This window comes from Carlito syrichta, unplaced genomic scaffold (assembly GCF_000164805.1).
Source record: "Carlito syrichta isolate Samal-C Ts95f unplaced genomic scaffold, Tarsius_syrichta-2.0.1 Scaffold303183, whole genome shotgun sequence".
NCBI classification, from domain to species: Eukaryota; Metazoa; Chordata; class Mammalia; order Primates; family Tarsiidae; genus Carlito; species Carlito syrichta.
This window is the reverse complement of record NW_007247279.1, coordinates 21227-38788: the sequence shown is the minus strand read 5'-3', so window position 1 is coordinate 38788 and position 17562 is coordinate 21227. Positions and strand designations below refer to the sequence as shown.

Genomic DNA, 17562 nt, shown 5'->3' with positions numbered 1-17562 from the left:
TTTGTTGTTTGCCCCCAAATTATTTAGGAGCCAGCTGTTTAGTTTCTATGTTTTGTTGTGGTTTTGAGGGTTTCTTTTCATGTTGATTTTTAATTTTTACTCCAGTTTAGTCAGAGAAGATACTTGGTATAATTTTGATTTGGTTTGGAATTTATCAAGGTTCGATTTATGACAGAGCATGTGATTGATCTTAGAATATGTTTCATGCACAGATGAGAAGAATATATATTCTATGGTTGTTGGGTGAAGTGTTCTGTAGATGTCAGTTAATTCCAGTTGGTCAAGTGTCAAATTTAAGTTTCCAATTTCTTCGTCAGTTTTCTGCCTCAATGATCTGTCTAAAGCTGTTAGGAGGGTGTTGAAGACTCCCACTGTTAATGTGTGACTGTCTAAATAATCTCTTAGGTTTAGTAGTAATTATTTTATAAACCTGGGTGCTCTAATGTTGAGAACATATACATTTAGGATAGTCAAGACTCCTTGTTGGATCAAGCTCTTTATCATTATGTAATGTCCTTCATTGTTCTTTTTTATTATCGTTGGGTTAAATTCTGTTTTATCTGATACAAGAATAATGACCTTTGTTCTTTTTTGTTTTTAATTTGCATGAAAAATCTTTCTCCATCACTTTATCTTGTGTATGTAGGCATTGTTGGCAGTGAGATAGGTCTTCTGAAGACAGCAGAAATGTGGGTCATGTTGTTTTATCCGATTTGCTTTCTGTGTCTTTAAGTGGGGCACTTAAGCCACTGACATTCAAGGTTACTATTGATATGTGAGGTTTTGTTCCTGTCATAGTGTTTTAATTTGATGCTTTGTATTCTCAGTTTTGAGGTTGATTTTATATGATCATGTGGGTTATGTGCTTATGTGTGCTTTTGTGTTAGGTAGTATCATTCTTTCATTTCATATTTAGAAAGCCCTTAAGTATCTCTTGTAGAATCAGTCTGGTGGTGACAAATTATCTTAGTGCTTGCTTGTCTGGGAAAGATCTTATTTCTCATTCATTTATGAAGCTTAGTTTGGCAGGACAAGATATTTTTGGCTGAAATTCTTTTTCTTTAAGAATACTGAAAACAGGCCTCCAATCTCTTCTGGCTTTTAGGAGTTCTGCTGCAAGATCTGCTTGGGAGAGTAATAGTTCTGCTTCTAAAAGTAATATTTTATCCTTTTATTTTTTATTTAATATTTAATTTCTTTACACCACTTAAATGCACTCCTCTTATATTTATATCTGATAATTACATTGACTGAAGTTCTTGAGGTCTAACTCTGTTGCTTGCTTTTTTCTGAAGACTCTCTGTCATGGCAGTTTGTTCCTTTGTACATTTTGCAATGTGGAAGAGTGAGCTCAAGTGAGAAACCCATGGGGCATGAGTTGAGCTGTCCCTCCAGAGTAGATCTATGGACAGTGGCAATGGAGACACTCTATGCTAATTTCTCAGTGTGTAGCTTCCTGGACAATGCCGAGTGCAAATGTGAATCTGAAATCTGGAGAGAGGAAACCTGTGGCTACAATTTCTTGTGGGATCTGACCGGGAGGTCCCCTTGGGTCTGTCTCTGCCTCCTCCACCCCTCTGTTGAGGAAGGAGCTCCTCAGTGGTCATAATTTTGGTTCCTCATTTTTCTGGCTCCTTTTGCTCTAGGTTTGATCCTCTCCCTATGCAGCCTTTAAATGGTGTTGTTGTAAATTAGTACAGCCATTATAGAAAACAGTGTGGGGCTTCCCAAAACACTACAAGAACTACCATATGAGCTAGCAATCCCACTACTAGGTATAGACCCAAAGAAATTGAAAATTATGCCAAAGAGATGTCTGCATTCCCATGTTCATTGCAGCATTCTTCTCAACAGCCAAGATCTGGAGGCAAGCCAAGGGTACGTCAATGGATGAATGGATTTAAAAAAAAGTTGTATGTATACACAATGGAATATTATTCAGTCATTAATAAAGCCAGGAAATTAAAAAAAACTCAATTTGCTGGATCATCCTGGTCACTAAATTTCCCCAGGAAAGCTCCAGTTTCCACTTGCCTCTCTGAATTTCATCTTTTAAAGGTAGGGATTTTCCTCACTTTATTTTGATCTCAGCTATTCATTTGAACGGGAACTTGTGGTTTGTTATGCAGCATTTCTAGGTGTGTTATACAAAAGGACTTCAGGATATCTGGTTTGCCATAGTCCCCAAAATGAAGTTCTCTGTCCCCTTATCCAACGTCACTGAAAGGACTGAAGTCAAGTGATGTGCGTCCCTCCAGCTGCACTCCTGTTCCCCGGAAATATATCTTTCTCAGCCCTTCTTTCCTCTTCATTGCCACCTCTGAAAAAACAATGTCCCACTTTCTCACCACGGCCGATAGCTCGGTTTGTACCCATACTCCACTGACTCCACACTCTCTCATTCCTTGCTTATTCAGCAAGCATTCTCTAATGCCCTTTATGGGCCAGGAGCTTTTTAGACATCGGTGTGCGTACAAAGTCACAGAATAAATAAAACAAGGAGCCTAGAGTCTAGCATAGGCTGAGGCCGAGTGACCCTCGAGAATGTCGCTCCATCCATTCGTCCGTTTACCCTTTGCAACAACCTTCTAGTCTTTTCCTCTCACTCTTCCCTCCCTGGTCTATTGCATGAGTCTGCCTGTGGCCCGCAGCCTAGGGCCACTATCCTCTTCACGTCCATTCACCATTAGCCTTACTGCACGCACCGCCGCCTCCCCATGTCCAGTTCTCTCCAGAACTATTTGAAGCTGTCAGGCGACTGTCTTGCTGAGCACAGAACTTGAAGTTTCTCTTACTGCTGCTAAGCTTCAGAGACAGTGGAAAGGCACATGTGAAGATGGATGTTCTCAGTCGGGGTCTGGAGGACGCGCTCTCTGTGGGCTTACCCTCCTTCCCGTCACGGGAAGCAGCTGCTGTCTTACCTTGCAGTTGTTATCCCAGAAAGATGGTGGCAACAGTCGAGTGGGAAGGTGAGTCCTTAGAATCCGTGGAGAGGGCATCATTTTGGCTTTTTCCACACCTTTAAAAATAATTCAAGAGGAAGCATCTTCATCACACAAGTGCTGCATGGGAACCTTATTGTCCAGACTCTGTCTCTGTCTAGAATATCCCACCTCCGGTCTGTCTTTCTGATAATCTTCTATTCTGACTTTCTTTTGGGATTTCCCAATGGGATTATTGATGTGCCCTTCACTTTTGTAGAATCACACAGCTTGAGAGCTGGACGGGAGCTTAGAGTGAATTCACTCTGTCGTGAGGAGACGGGAGCTGAGAATGGGCAAGTGATGTCTTGTTGAGGCGGAGCGAGACAGGACCAGAGAGCAGGCCTCTCACCCCCCTGCCGGCCAGAGCCGACCCCATGTGCCTGCAGCAGGCTGTGCTATGTACCAGGCCTATTTGCAATCACTTGTTTCATCTCTAGAAACACAGACACTTGCTCGCCTGTGAGTTACGATTTCTACCCTCTCGTTTAAAACTCCTTCTGGATGCTTGCTCTGTGCCATCATTGCGTGAAACTGAGGTTAGGGGAAAAGGCAACACAGAGAAGGAAGACACGGGCCTTCTCTCTCAGGATTTTCCACTCTAGGGCAGGAAATGTGCAAATAACATCGGGGGGAGTTGGCTTGCCATAGTGCTGGGAACCAAAACCGCTCGAAGGGTCTGTAGTGAGACGCTGTTGTGAGGTGGCACTGCTGCATTTAGACCTTGACATACAGCTAATGGGCAACAATCCCTCTGCATGAAGGGTCAGGGAGCCTGACTGAATGGAGGAGGATATTTCTTTTTTTGGAAAGCAAGACTTCTTGAGAAGACAGAAATGTCCCCACAGTGGGAGGGGACACGAAAGGGTCGCCCGGGTATTTCTAAAAAGTAGAAACAAGAACTGATAATAGAATTGCATTTGATTCTGAATGTGCAACAACAAGGTATGCTCTGAAGCAACCTTCCACACGCCCTCCCACCTCCCTGGCTTGGTGTGATGTCTGAAGATGACCAAGCCTCCTGTCCTAAGCATGTAATCCAAGGACCCCTGAGCACTGACTTGAGCTGACCCAGGAGCCAGGTCCTCTCCTGAGTCAGTACCTGGCTGTCCAAAGATAGGGTGGGGACAGAAAAAAGAAGATGGCACTCTCTACCCCTTGCCTCACGTTCTGGGAGGACCATTGCCACACCTTGATGTTTCAAAAACTTCATGCCAGGAAGTTACTCTGAGTGCAATCTTCCCTCCCCTTGTTGTGAATTTGGCTCCTGGACAATCTTTCAGTTTTTGAGTGCTGTGGTGTTGGCTGTTCTCCCGAGCCTCAGGAGAAGGGAGACTTCCTGCCAGATCCAGGAACGAGGATGAGAAGGAGCCCTTCACCTGGGAGGGACCAGGTCTGGAGCTGATGCTCTTGTTACTGACACTTGGAAATGTGAGTGACTCAGATACCTTCAAATCACAGCTGCTTTTGAGCGGTTCTGACCAGGCAGCTTTTCTGCTTGGAAGCCTTGCATGGTCTCTAATACGGACAGCTTTCAACTTGTTCCCTAAGCTGCGTGTATCTCTGTGTGTGAAGGGGCTTGAAGGTGATGCAGAGGGGTTATGCTTTATTCTGATCATTTTTTATTTCATTTCTATGTTGGGAATGCCCAGTTTTTTTTGAGAAGCTGTGGTAAAATACATAAACATAAAATTTACCATCTTCATCACTTTTAAGTGTGCATTTCAGTGATATTAAGTACGTTCACATTGTTGTGCAAACATCACTACCACCCATCTGCAGAACTTTCTCATGTTCCCGAATGGAAACTCTAGCCCCATTCCACACAAACTCCTCACGACCCCTCCCACAAGCCCCTGGCACCCGCCCTTCGACTTTCTGTCTCTGTAAATTTGACCACTCCTAGATACTTCATGTAAGTAGAGTCATACAATATCTGCTTTTTTGTGGCTGACTTATGCCGCTCTGCATAAGGTCCTCAAGCCTTATCCATGTTGGAGCGTGTGCTACAATGGCCTTCTTTTTTGAGGCTGAATAACTTTTCATTGTATGTGTAGACCACAGCTTGTTTATTGACTGGTGGACAACTGAGTTGTTTCTACCTTCCAGCTACTGTGGATAATGCTGTTATAAATGTGGGTGTACAAATACCTGTTTGAAACTTTGTTTTCAGTTCTTTTGGATATATGATCAGAAGTGGAATTGCTAGATCATATAGTTCCAATAACCTTTTTTTTAAATAGAAAAGCATTTTGGTATTACAAAGAAAATTTGGAAAACCACTTTTTTTTTTTGAGTCGGAGTCTTACTCTGTCGCCCAACTAGAGTGCAATGGCATGCTTACAGTCACCCCAGTGTCGACCTGCTGGGCTCAGGTGATCCTTCCACCTCAGCCCTCCAAGTAGCCGGAACTACAGATGCACGCCCGGCGAATTTTTTTGATTTATTGTAGAGACGAGGTCTTATCAAGTTGCCCAGACTGTTCTTGAACCCCTGGACTCAGGCAATACTCTCGCCTTGGCCTCCCAAAGTGCTGAGATTATAGGCTTGAGCCACCACGCCTGGTAGAAAACTTCCAGATTCTTCCGAGGCTAAAAGCACGGTGACCTGGACATTATGAAGACCTCCTCTGTCATCATGCACTTGCAACTTCTGATTAAAATACAACACACACTCTTAAAACATACTACTGGTCTCACAAAAAAACATAAGGAGAGCCTCCAGGAGCCAAAGTCCAGAAGAAACTGCAAAATGGAGAAGGGGCAGAGGCTTTGATGACAGCTGCCCAGCGTTGGTTGGTACCCCTGTCCCCAGGCCCCTAATTCTCTATTCTGTGCCCCCTGCTGGGAAGGTGGGGAGGCTGATAGGCCAGGTTTTTTTAAAAGGCATAGAGTAGGGACAGAGAACCATGCACCAGGCTGAACAACCTGCAATCTCAGAGGAAGGGTGAGAAAGAAAATCTTCACTTACTGGCAAGGGGAGACAAGGTCATGTCCTTGTCTTTGCCTTGGCTCTGGGCAGAAGCAGAGGCTCCTTGAGGATTCATAACCACAACGCTGTCCTCACTCTGCCTTCATGAATGTGAACTCACACTGTCCGCATGGTCCAGAAATTAACTTAAACTGTTCTAGACTGGAAATTCTCCAACACAGGTGTGAGATCAGGGCCACAAAATTGCAAAGCAAATGAGGAAACAGGCCTCATGAGCAAGACTAGGAAAAAATACATAGAGGAATTAAACCCCAGGGACCTCAGTTATTGGGTGCCTTGATAATGAATATAAATAAATATGCTTAAACATGTGCAAAGAAATAAAAGAGGAAATCGAGTAAGGAACAAGAGACTACCAAAAATGTCTGACCAAAGATTTATAAAGCTTCTAAAAGCAGAATCCCACAGTGCTTAGGGTCAAATAGCAGAACAAACATAACTGACAAGAAAATAGTGGCAGAGCTAAAGAAGCACAATGTAGAGAGACACAGAGATGAAAAAACTAGGATAAACCTTCACAGATACAGAAGACAGAAGCGAAGGGCACAGGTGGAGTTTGACTGTCAGTCCCAACCTTTGTAGCAAGACCTAGGGAATCTGCCAGAAAGTCAGACCTGCAGCTGGTCGGTTTCCTTCCTGGTACCTGGCTCTCATCTTCCAAGTCACACCTGATTCAACGTTCTGTGGGAAGTAGCAATCTGGTGCCTACAAGTGGCTTGGTCTTCTAACTGGGAAGTCTGTACTCAGTCATCACAGTCCTCCTGTGGCTCATGGTCATCCCTCCTGCTGATGACAAGAGGAAAGGACTCCCCCTCCTCCTGATTCAGCCCTCCTGGCGGTCTCCAACCAGATCCCAACTTTGATGCCAAAGAACTCCGACAGGTGAGAGATTCTGTGGGTTTGGGCTTTGCCTAAATCCATCCACCAGTGTTTTCTTTTGCAAATATAAGTGCATTACACATTCCTCTCCCCTCCCTTCCCCCTCCTCTCTCTCTCTCTCTCTCTCTCTCTCTCTCTCTGCATCTCTCACTCATCAGTGCTCCAAAAAAGCACCCTGGGGTTGCCTCACCCTCCAGGCACACTCCCATGGTTGCTCAGACTCCGGTGGAGAAGTGCGGGGTTAGAGAGTGTGCATGACACACCCTGGGCCACAAAGCCCATTCTCATGTCCGCCAGCCTGGAAGAAGGGGGCAAATGGAATCATTTTTGGCCTTCACCATCTGCACCTAGATCTTGACCGTGCCTTGGAATTTGAGCCAAATGGCAAGTGGCTGTGTAGGATAAATCAATTCAGCTAGTACTGTGAAAACAGCTCCAAGGGAGTTCACAGTTAAGCAGAACTGGTTTCTTACCATCAAGGAGCTTGCGGTCTGGCAGGAGAGATAGGCGGACGCCCAACAACATAATGACAGCTTATCTTCTAGGTGTCACCTCCTAGATTGTTTTTTGGTCACTTTCTCCTCACACTGACAGTAGCTCTCTGTTATCCTCTAATGAACATACTCACTGCTTGTCATTCGATAGTCTGCATTTGTCTCTTCCATGAGATCCTAACTGATGGAGGGCAAATGGCTATGAAGTCATATGAGTAGCACGGGGCCCACAGTGTAAATGTTGAACGGAGTGGATCATGCTTGGATTTCACGTATGTACAGTTCACACACACGCACACGTGTACACACACATGCACGCGTGCGCACACACACACCTCCTTAAAGCCTTTCCAAACCTATTCTCTTTGGGTTGCCGATCTGATGCCCATGGAATGGCTCTCTAGCTGGAGTTGGCAGGAGGGCAGACAGGGGCCTGGAAGGGAGAGTGGCTATTCTGGGCACTGGCTAATCTGTTGTCCAGGGGTTCCTCTCCACTCCAGGACCTGCCAAGGGTAGTTGGGACTCTTGACTAACACCAGTGAGTCTATGCCAGCAAGCACTCTCCTCCTCTCAGTGCTGGTCTTCACCTCATGGGCAGGGGTGATGTGCTCCGAAATAAAGCCACTCACAGCTCTTCCCACCCAGCATCTGTCTATCTGGCGGGGAACCCCTGAGGCTGCTTATAACCTTCCTGGACACAGGACACCTTGCGTCATCAAAAGCCACCTACCTTGCCTTCTTTACAATGTGCCAATCTAGGTGACTGGTTACCATCCTTTCTCAAAATTCTTCAGCTGCTGGGATTGACTCAAGGGAAGCTCTCGCCTGGTTTCCGTACTGACTTAGTACTGGACACTTGGTTCTCCACTGCCAAGAATACCTCATTAGAAACCTTGCTTTAGCCGGGCTCGGTGGCTCAGCCTGTAATCCCACGCCTTTGGGAGGCTGAGGTGAGTGGATTGCCTGAGCCCGAGGGTTCGAGACCCACCTGGGCAGCGAGACCTCATCTCTACAATACATCAAAAAAATCAGCTGGGCATGGTAGCACACGCCTGTAATTCCGGCTACTCGGAAGGCGGAGGTGGAAGGATCGCCGGAGTCCGGCAGGTTGAGTATGCGTTGGCCGTGTGCGGCCGCTGCACTCCAGTGTGGGCGACCGAGGGAGATTCCAAGTCAAAAAAAAAAAAAAAAAAGAAGAAGAAACCTTGCTTTGGCCTTCCGCTTTCTTTAATCTCCAAAATTGTCAGAGACGTGGGCAGGAAGTAGGACGAAGATCAGAAACGGGTCTTGAACGATCAGGGAACACATGGAGTCCTGGGACAAGAGATTTTGCCTGGGGAGGTGGTTGTAATAACGCTTAACACATAAATAGTATCTTCTAATCATCAGGCACTGTTTCAAGCTTTTTATGCATAGTAAACTAATTTAATCTTCATGACAACTCCTTGAAATTAGGTACTAATTCTATCAACATTTCGCAGCCAAGGAAAGGGTTACACAGAGAGGTTATGTAACTGGTTAAAGGCCGTGGGGTGAGTGACGGAAGCAGGATTTAAACCTTGACCATCTATACCCATTATGCCATCCTGCTGCTTGAGGGCAGAAGACCAGACATGCATCCAGTGGCAGTCTCTGGTTGCACATGGAGTGGGATCATAGCTCAACAAGCAGAAGGTGGCTGGTGTTTGGGGTCAGGACTCCACAGACAGTTCAGAGCCGGGGAGGATCAGGCACTGGATTGCAAGGCTGATGGTCACCTACCCAGCTAAGAATGGCGAGAGCCAGAGGAACCAGAGGGGCTGAGTGGTAGGAACATAAGGAAAAGCAAAATGTCTCGAGGCTATCCTGACTCAGAGATACCCCTCGCCCAGTTTACACAGGGCTGCATGCATCGGATCAGGAGCTTTCTGTATTCAGGCATTTGGAGAGATCGAGCAGACTTCTGTCAACAATTGCGCCCAGTCCAGACTTCATGCTAGAGCTGCATTAACTATACGTCTTTATGGCTCCAACCACTTGTGTCCCCAGTTTTTTATTACACGAATCTCTGCCATGCTGGAATTTAGGGAAGTATGCCTTCCTCTTATTCTTGTTCTCAAAAGACTTCCGGCAGCTGCCAGTGAACCCAAATGGCTTCTTTGGCCTTCCGCTGATCTTTTTTGAGCCTCCTTTTTTGATGCGAAGAGAAAACTTCCAGTTTGAGCATTACCTGAAAAAGGCTTCTTTACTGACTAGGAATCATTGACTCCAAGTGGGGGTTGTGTGTGTGTGTGTGTGTGTGTTGTGTGCGGATGATCAGGCATTACCCTGTCTGGAGCAGGCTTTTTGGGGGTGGGGTGCAGAGAGAAGAGAATGCAAATTGCCTGTAAAAAACATTTCCCTGCCTTTCTGTGTGTTCTCTTCCGTTGCACATGACCAAAGAGAGGGTTTAAGGAGGAAATAGGGAGGGATCTGACTCTAGCACGCGTCTTTCTTACTTGGTGATTCACGTTTGCCACATGATCTTCGAAAATACGAAGGCAGAGGAGGAGGGGAAGATGAAAGGAGGAAACACGGCAACAGAAGTGAGAGAGAGGAGAGGAGAGGAGAATGGTGGGAAAAGGGGTGAAGAGACAGAAGAGAGAGGAGAAGCCAGAACGGAGCCGGAGCAGCCGCGGAGATGCTCTCACCTGAGGGCTGTGGGGGCCGAGCCCACTCGATGAAGGGGTGGCGGTGCTGGATGATGGCTCGCTGGCACTTCTCCACGTTCCCATTCTGCTCAATCATGTCCACGATTTCCTGAATCCACGTTGTCCCTGAGGCAGGGAAGGCAAGGATGAGAAGCAGACACCCGCGAAGAAGTCTTCCCAGGAGTTCTGAGTAAACCCAGGGAACGTGGAGCCTGGTGTCTGGGGAACCCGCCCCTCGGGTCACAGTCCTGGCAGCTAGGAGGGATGGACATCCGTGGGAGACAGACGGTGGGTCTCGGCAGGGAGTCGAGTAGCACAGGCAAGGCTCAGCCCACCCGAGAGCGGTGCGTGGTGGCAGAGCACAGCAGGGGGGCCTCAGGCCTTCACGTGTGTCCCCAGGAAAGCCTGGGGATGTCGGGCAACCCCACTGCAAGCCTCCTCATGGCGGGATGAAGAAGAAGCGGTTTCCTGTGCAGGGGAACCTAATTTAGGTGAGACGCCTCTGCTGGCTGAGTGGGCCGAGGTCTTTGCCGTCTCCCTGCCCCACAGTCACCTGATTTAGGGTAGGTACAGATGAGGAGGTCATCCGACTTGGCCTCAAAGCTCTGGATCTGGCTCCAGTTGTCCACGCTTGTAGCCTGCAGAAGGACCCCTGCCACCTCTCTCAGTTGTGTCTGTTTCTTCAACTCTGTGCTCAGGGCCATAGTGTCTCGGGGGTGAGGGAGTCCCTCTGGGAAGAAAACAGAGGAGACCTTTTAAAAAATGGTGGTAAGAGCTGGGCTCGGTGGCTCAGCCTGTCATCCCGCGTCTTTGGGAGGCTGAGGTGAGTGGATTGCCTGAGCCCGCGGGTTCGAGACCCGCCTGGGCAGCGAGACCTCATCTCTACAATAAATCAAAAAATCAGCTGGGCGTGGTAGCGCATGCCTGTAATTCCGGCTACTTGGAAGGCTGAGGGGGAAGGATTGCCGGAGTTCAGCAGCTCGAGGCTGCGGTGGCCGGGAGCAGCCACTGTACTCCAGTCTGGGCGACAGAGTGAGATTCCAACTCACAAAAAAAAAAAAAAATGGTGGTAAGATGCACATAACATCAAAGTGGCCACTTTAACCGCTTGTAGGTGTATAGCTCAGAGATATTAATTGCACTCCCATTGTCATACCACCATCATCACTATCTGTCTCCAGACCTTTCTCATCTTCCCAAATGGGAGCTTGGTCCCCTTTAAACCAGCATTCCCTGTCGCCGCCTTCCCAGGCCCAGCAGCCATCATTCTACTTTCTGTCTCTACAGGCCTTCCGTAGGTGAGGCCCTGGAATATTCGTCCTTTTGTGAATGGCCTATTTAACTTAGCTTGATATCTTCAAAGATCGTTCATGTTGTAGCATGTGACGGGACTTTCTTCCTTTTTAGGGCTGAATAATATTCCATTGTATATTTGTAACACATTTTACTTACCCACTCATGCCTTGATAGAACCTTTTGGCTATTATGAATAATGCTGCTACAAACATGGGTGTACAAATATCTCTTTGAGTTACTGCTTTCAATTCTTTTGGGCATATACCCCAAAGTGAAATTGTTGGCCATCGGCGGAACTGCTATACTCTTATCATACAACGGCTGTACCATTTTATTTTCCACCAGCAGTGCACAAGGGTTCCAGTTTTTCCAAACGGTCACCAGCACTTGTATATTTTTGGTGTGGTTTTGTTTTTGGTGATAACATCTTATTGGGTGTGAGGTGACGTCTCAGTATGGTTTGAATTTGCATTCCTTGATGATTAATGATGTCAAGCGTCTTGTCATGTGCTTATTGACCATTTACAGGAGACATGTCTATCAAATCCTTTGCCCATTTTTGCAATGGGTTTTTGTTGTTGTTGTTGATGTATTGAAGGAAGATTCTAAGTGAACAAACAGAGGAAGGCAGGAGAAGTGGAATAATTGGCTCCTGGGGTCTCAGAAGACAGTTACTACGACTGCTAATAGTGAAATGACAATAGTTGAAAGCTAGCATTTATCAAACTCCTAAATTTGCCGTAAGTGGGCTGAGTTCTTTATATATATTAACTTGTTTTGTCTCTTGCTTAATATGAGTGATAGAACTTTAGAGTTGGAAGGGTCCTTACAGCAATCTAACAGTAAATGATTGCTGGAGACTGAATAGAAGAATCTAGTCCAGCAGTGATGGACCAGGTGAGGGAACTGGTGTCCAGCTTAGCGAGGTTAGTTTTCATGGTGGCTTCTGTCCCTAGAATGAGTCAAGCCCTTTAGGATACAGACTATGTTTTCAGAGAATGAAAGGTGATTTATTTTTGGAAAAATTTCAAATATAAGAAGCAGCTGTGTTTATAATATATCAAAGAAGACACAGTTTGGATGATTCTCATGAGATTGTGGTATGCTCGACTTCAGAAGAGAAGAGACGAGAACTAACATTTCTTACAGGTCTTCTATGTTAGGTCCTCCACAAACTTTACTTTCTTTTTTTTTTTGAGTTGGAGTCTCACCGCATCGCCCAGACTGAAGAGCAGTGGCATGCTCCCGGCCACCGTAGCCTTAACCTGCTGGGCTCCGGCGATCCTTCCGCCTCAGCCTTCCAAGTAGCCAGAACTGCAGGTGCCCGCCACCACACCCGGCTAATTTTTGATTTATTGTAGAGATGAGGTCTCACTAAGTTGCCTGGGCTGATCTTGAACCCGCAGGCTCAGGTAATCCATTAGCCTCTGCTTTCCAAAGTGCTGGGATTACAGGCTGAGCCACTGAGCCCGGCCTATTTTGGTGTACTTCTATCTGTCTTTTTCAAATATCTATTGTGGTAGGCAGAATAATGATCCCCAAAGATTTCCATGTTCACATCCCTTAATATATTACACTACGTGACAAAGATACTCTGCAGAAGGAGTTAAGACTAAGGACCTTAAGGCAATGAGGGTGTCCTGGGTTATCTAGGGGCCCTAACATAACCACAAGGTCCCTTAAAAGTGGACAAGGGGACAGAAGAGCCAGGCAGAATGATATGGTAGAAGAAGAGGCTGGAGAGATTTGAAGCACGAGGATGACTCATTCTGCCATTTCTGACTTGAAGACAACAGAGAGCATGAGCCAAGACATGCCCTCCAGAAGCCGAGAATGAATCCCTGCCAACAGCCAACAAGAAATGGAACCTTAGTCCTACAGCCACATGACTCCGAATTTTGCCAACAACCAGAATGAACTGGGAAGGGATTCTTCTCCAGATGCTCCAGGAAGGAACACAGCCCTGCCCTGCCAACTCCTTGATTCACCCAAAGACACCTGTTTGGACTTCTGACTTACACAGGCGTGAGATAATAAACTCATGTTGTTTTCAACTGCTAAATTTATGATAATTTGCTATGGTGACAACAGAAAACTATTTATACATATGCATATGTAAAAAGAAAAACTATAAAAAAACTCATTGGATGCTGCAGAGTTTGGATGTGGTTTTTCTCCACCAAAATACACATCGAAGTTTAATTGTCAATGTGGCAGCGTTGGGAGGTGGAATCTAGTGGCAGGTATTTGGGTCACGGGGTCCGTTCCTTCATAAATAAATTAGTGGTGTCTCCTGGGAGTAAGAGAATGCAGTCTCTTCGCACATGCCTGTTTTTCTTTTTTTTCTTTTTAACTTAATTATTTAATTTAATTTATAAGATGTGGGGTACAATTCAAGGTTAGGTATACAAATGTCCATTATGCAGATACCCTTGTTGATGAGATATGCCCCTCCATCCCCGGCAGTTTCCCACTACTGCCAATCCCTTTCTTATAGTATTATGGTAAATGTTCAGGGTCTGCTTATGAGTGAGAACATATGGTACTCTGTTCTTTGTTTCTGTGATAGATCACTGTGTATGATAGACGCTAAATCCATCCAAGTTGCTGCGAAGTCCTTGTGTTTGTCCTTCTTTATGGCTGTGTAATATTCCGCTGTGTATGTGTACCACATTTTAAAAATCCAGTCCAGTTTCGATGAGCAGAATGGTTGGGTCCATGTTTTGCTATTGTGAATAGAACTGCAACAAACCTGACATGCCTGCTTTACTTTCTGCTTGTCTGCCATGTCTCAATGCAGCAGATGGTCCTCCCCAGAAGCCAAGCAGATGCCAGCACCATGCTCTTGGACTCTGCAGCCATTTGAATCATGAGCCAAATAAACCTCTTTTCCTTATAAATTATCCAGTCTCAGATGTTCCAATACCACAATAAGACTAAGACAGATGCTATTATAGCCTCGATTGTGTTTCTCCTAAATGCATATGTTTAAGTCCTAACCCCCAGTACCTCAGCATGGGACTATACTTGGAGACAGGGTCTTTAAAGAGATGATTTAATTAAAATGAGGCCATTAGGGTGAGCCTTAATCCAGTGTGACCGGTGTCTACAAAGAGACACATGGAAAAAAGACCATGTGAAGACACAGTGAGAAGGTGGCTGTCTGCACACCAAGGAGAGAGGCCTTAGGAGAAATCAAACCTGCTGACTCCTTAATCTCAGACCTCCAGACTCCAGAACTTTGAGACCATACATTTCCATTGTTTAAGATTCCAGTCAGTAGTATTTTGTTACGGCAATCCTAGCAAACTAATACAGATACCTTTGGTTGAAGTTCAGAAACCCAACGGTTTCTTTTGAGAACTGGTAAATAAAGTAAAAGAATTGATCATTTGTCTTGATTTTCCCATATTTCTTGTACCTCTGCACAACCAAATTGTAGGCGAAAGGATATTTGTCTTTATGGAAGCATTGACACAAACAGATGAACAATAAATTACAGAATTGTAATGTCCTTTTGTGCCTTGATGAATTACATAATCTAGCATCTAACATTCAGGGCTCCTAATATCACAAAAGAAAGATGGTTAGACATTGTGTGCCTCTTGATAAAGAACACATTGTCTATGAAATGGTACTGCCACAAATGTTGGACCTGAACCTGTCTCCAAATACTAGTTTACAGAAAAATCAGAGAACAAAGAAACAAGTTAAACTACACCACTGCAATTAAATCAGCAAACTCTCGAAAGTCTACAGGACTACAACACACGTCCTTCAGATAAATGGCGAGGGAATTTTTATTTTTATTTTTTGAGTTGAAGTCTCACTCTGTCTCCAGGCTGGAGTGCAGTGGCACGCCCATGGCCACTGCAGCCTCAACCTATAGGACTCAGGTGATCCTTTCACCTCAACCTTCCAAGTAGCTGGAACCACAGGCATGTGCTACCACACCTGGCTAATTTTTTAATTTATTGTAGAGACGAAGTCTTGCTAAGTTGCCTGGCCTTGTCTCAAACCTGTGGGCTCAGGAAATCCACTCGCCTCAGTCTCCTAAAGTGCAGGAATTATAGGCTTGAGCCACTGCGCCCAGTGGGAATTTTTTAATTTTTTAAAATTTTTTTGAGTTGGAGTTTTATTTTTTTGAGACTGGAGTGCAGTGGCCGCTCCCGGTCAGCACAGCCTCGACCTGCTGGGCTCCGGCAATCCTTCCGCCTCAGCCTTCCAAGTAGCTGGAACTACAGGCGCGCACTACCATGCCCAGCTAATTTTTTGATTTATTGTAGAGATGAGGTCTTGCCAAGTTGCCCAGGTGGGTCTTGAACCTGCGGGCGCAGGCAATCCACTCACCTCGGCCTCCCAAAGTGCAGGAATACAGGCTGAGCCACTGAGCCCGACTGGGAATATTTTTTTAATGGAGGGGTTTTGTCTTGTAATAGTGCATCATACGCATATTTGCTTTGTTTGGTTTCTGTATTTGTGGTACACTTAACAATACAAGATTGAGTTCGGAATATGAATCTAGAGGGTGGAGCAGGACCATGTGTCATCAGCACACATGGTCACTCTCTTGGAGAGTTGGACACATGGCACATAGATTGCCCCTTAAGCAGCCAGCCAGAATCTTTTTCATTCTTCCAGGCTGGTTTGCACAAGGCCTCTTTTGTAAAGCATACCCTGATTCTATGATAGACATAATTGCTCCTTCCCATGGGACTCTGTAGAATTTGTGTGCAAATGGCAAGAGTCCTTACTCCCAGTCCTGTAACTACTTGTCTGTAAGTCACGGTCCCTGGAGTACAGGGGCTGATCCAGTGCTCTTGTATCTAAGCCAGTGGCTGGAATGAAAGGAAGGCTTTCACAGGCAGAAGACGTAGCCTTGGCCAGAGAAACCAGCTGGCCCTGGGGGAGGGCCTGCGGAGGAAAGGACATCTGGGAAAAAGTCAGGGTGGAAGAGAGAGATGGTCTTATGGGGGAAACAGCATTGTACGTGATTGCCTGGGGTCCCAAATTTCTAAATCTAGCGTTGTTAGACTAGGGTTTATTGGCTCCAAATGTCTTTTATAGCATTTTTTCAGGTTTTTGGGATCTTTTCTGTCTTGAGAGAATCCATCTATACTGTAACACCTATATGGCTAGAGCAAAGATAAAAAATCAAACGAATGAGACAAGTACAGAATTTCTTTTAAGCCGTATTCTTACCTTCACGTTCCAGCTGAAAGACAGCAGCCCAAAGGCCTGACCAAGGGTCAGTGGACACAGAAAGAACATTCCAAGGAAGCATTAGGCTTATTTCCTGGGTACGGCAATTGAGGAGGCTCAAATTACCCATGTGTCCGAGGTACAGGGGTGCTTAGCAAGGAGCGGGCACTTTAGGAGGCTCCCAGCATCAACGCTAGAATCAGGACACACCAGAAACAAACCCCGTGACCTGGCCTGGGGAGGCAGGACTGCTTACTGCTCCATGATCACTCAGTGTGGCCCTGCCCGGCTCTGCAAATCTCAGCTCCCCTGAGTTCAGGCAGATTCCCAGAACACTCTGCAGCCCGCGCTCTGGCCCCTCCTTCTTCCCTCTGGCCCAGAATCTTAAACAGGTAGGGCTTGGGGTTGGGGGAGGAAAGCTGCCTTGAGAACCCAAAGCATCCAGGTGCAACCAGGCTCCTGCTCCTGTGGGGACCTTCCTTTTCCTGGCTTCCCATCCTGAGACTCGCTTTCTGGATCTACGAAATGTGAGTGACACTGACGTGGATCGTCTCCAGTGGTAGGTTTTGTTTTAGTCTTGAGAACCCCCAAATTCATTTCGGCATGGTTTCTTTGGGAAATGCCTTTCAAGTTTCAAAAGAAAGTCTATCTGAGCACTATCAATTTTTAACTGAGACATTCTGTGTTAGTTTCTGGTCCTCGCTGTCACCTTCTTATGAGAAGATAATTGAACCCTTCAAAAGCAGAAGAAAGTAATCATGTGACCAGTAATCTACCAGGTCTTCCTAAAGTCCAAATACACTTTTAGGATTTCTCACGTCACTAGGCAATGTTCTATACATATGTTAGAAATTGAATATTCTAGCAAATAACAGATAATATAGTAAGCAAAACAGCATATTGCAAAATCAGGTCTTCAGAATGATCTTTGTAAAAACAGCTTTGCCTATACCAAACTGTATGTACATTGTGTTAGCAATACATCTCTTGGGATGGGGTTGTGTGACTCTGGGGTGGAAGCCAAGCGTATGGGGAAATGTCTCCCACTGC

At 45.7% G+C, this 17562-nt stretch overlaps 1 protein-coding gene across 1 annotated transcript in view; it reads right to left on the bottom strand.

Annotated features, from left to right (window-relative positions):
* LOC103260356 (sulfotransferase 1C2) overlaps positions 1-16587 on the bottom strand; it is a 29809-nt gene extending 13222 nt beyond the window's left edge. The window contains exons 1-4 of the mRNA XM_008058003.2: positions 16513-16587; positions 10568-10742; positions 10015-10140; positions 2922-3019 (exon numbers count right to left, since the gene is read on the bottom strand). Of these exons, the coding sequence (XP_008056194.2) occupies positions 2922-3019; positions 10015-10140; positions 10568-10742; positions 16513-16581 (468 nt within the window). The 5' untranslated portion in view covers positions 16582-16587. The remainder of the gene's footprint in view (positions 1-2921; positions 3020-10014; positions 10141-10567; positions 10743-16512) is intronic.
* Between the last annotated feature and the right edge of the window lie 975 nt (positions 16588-17562).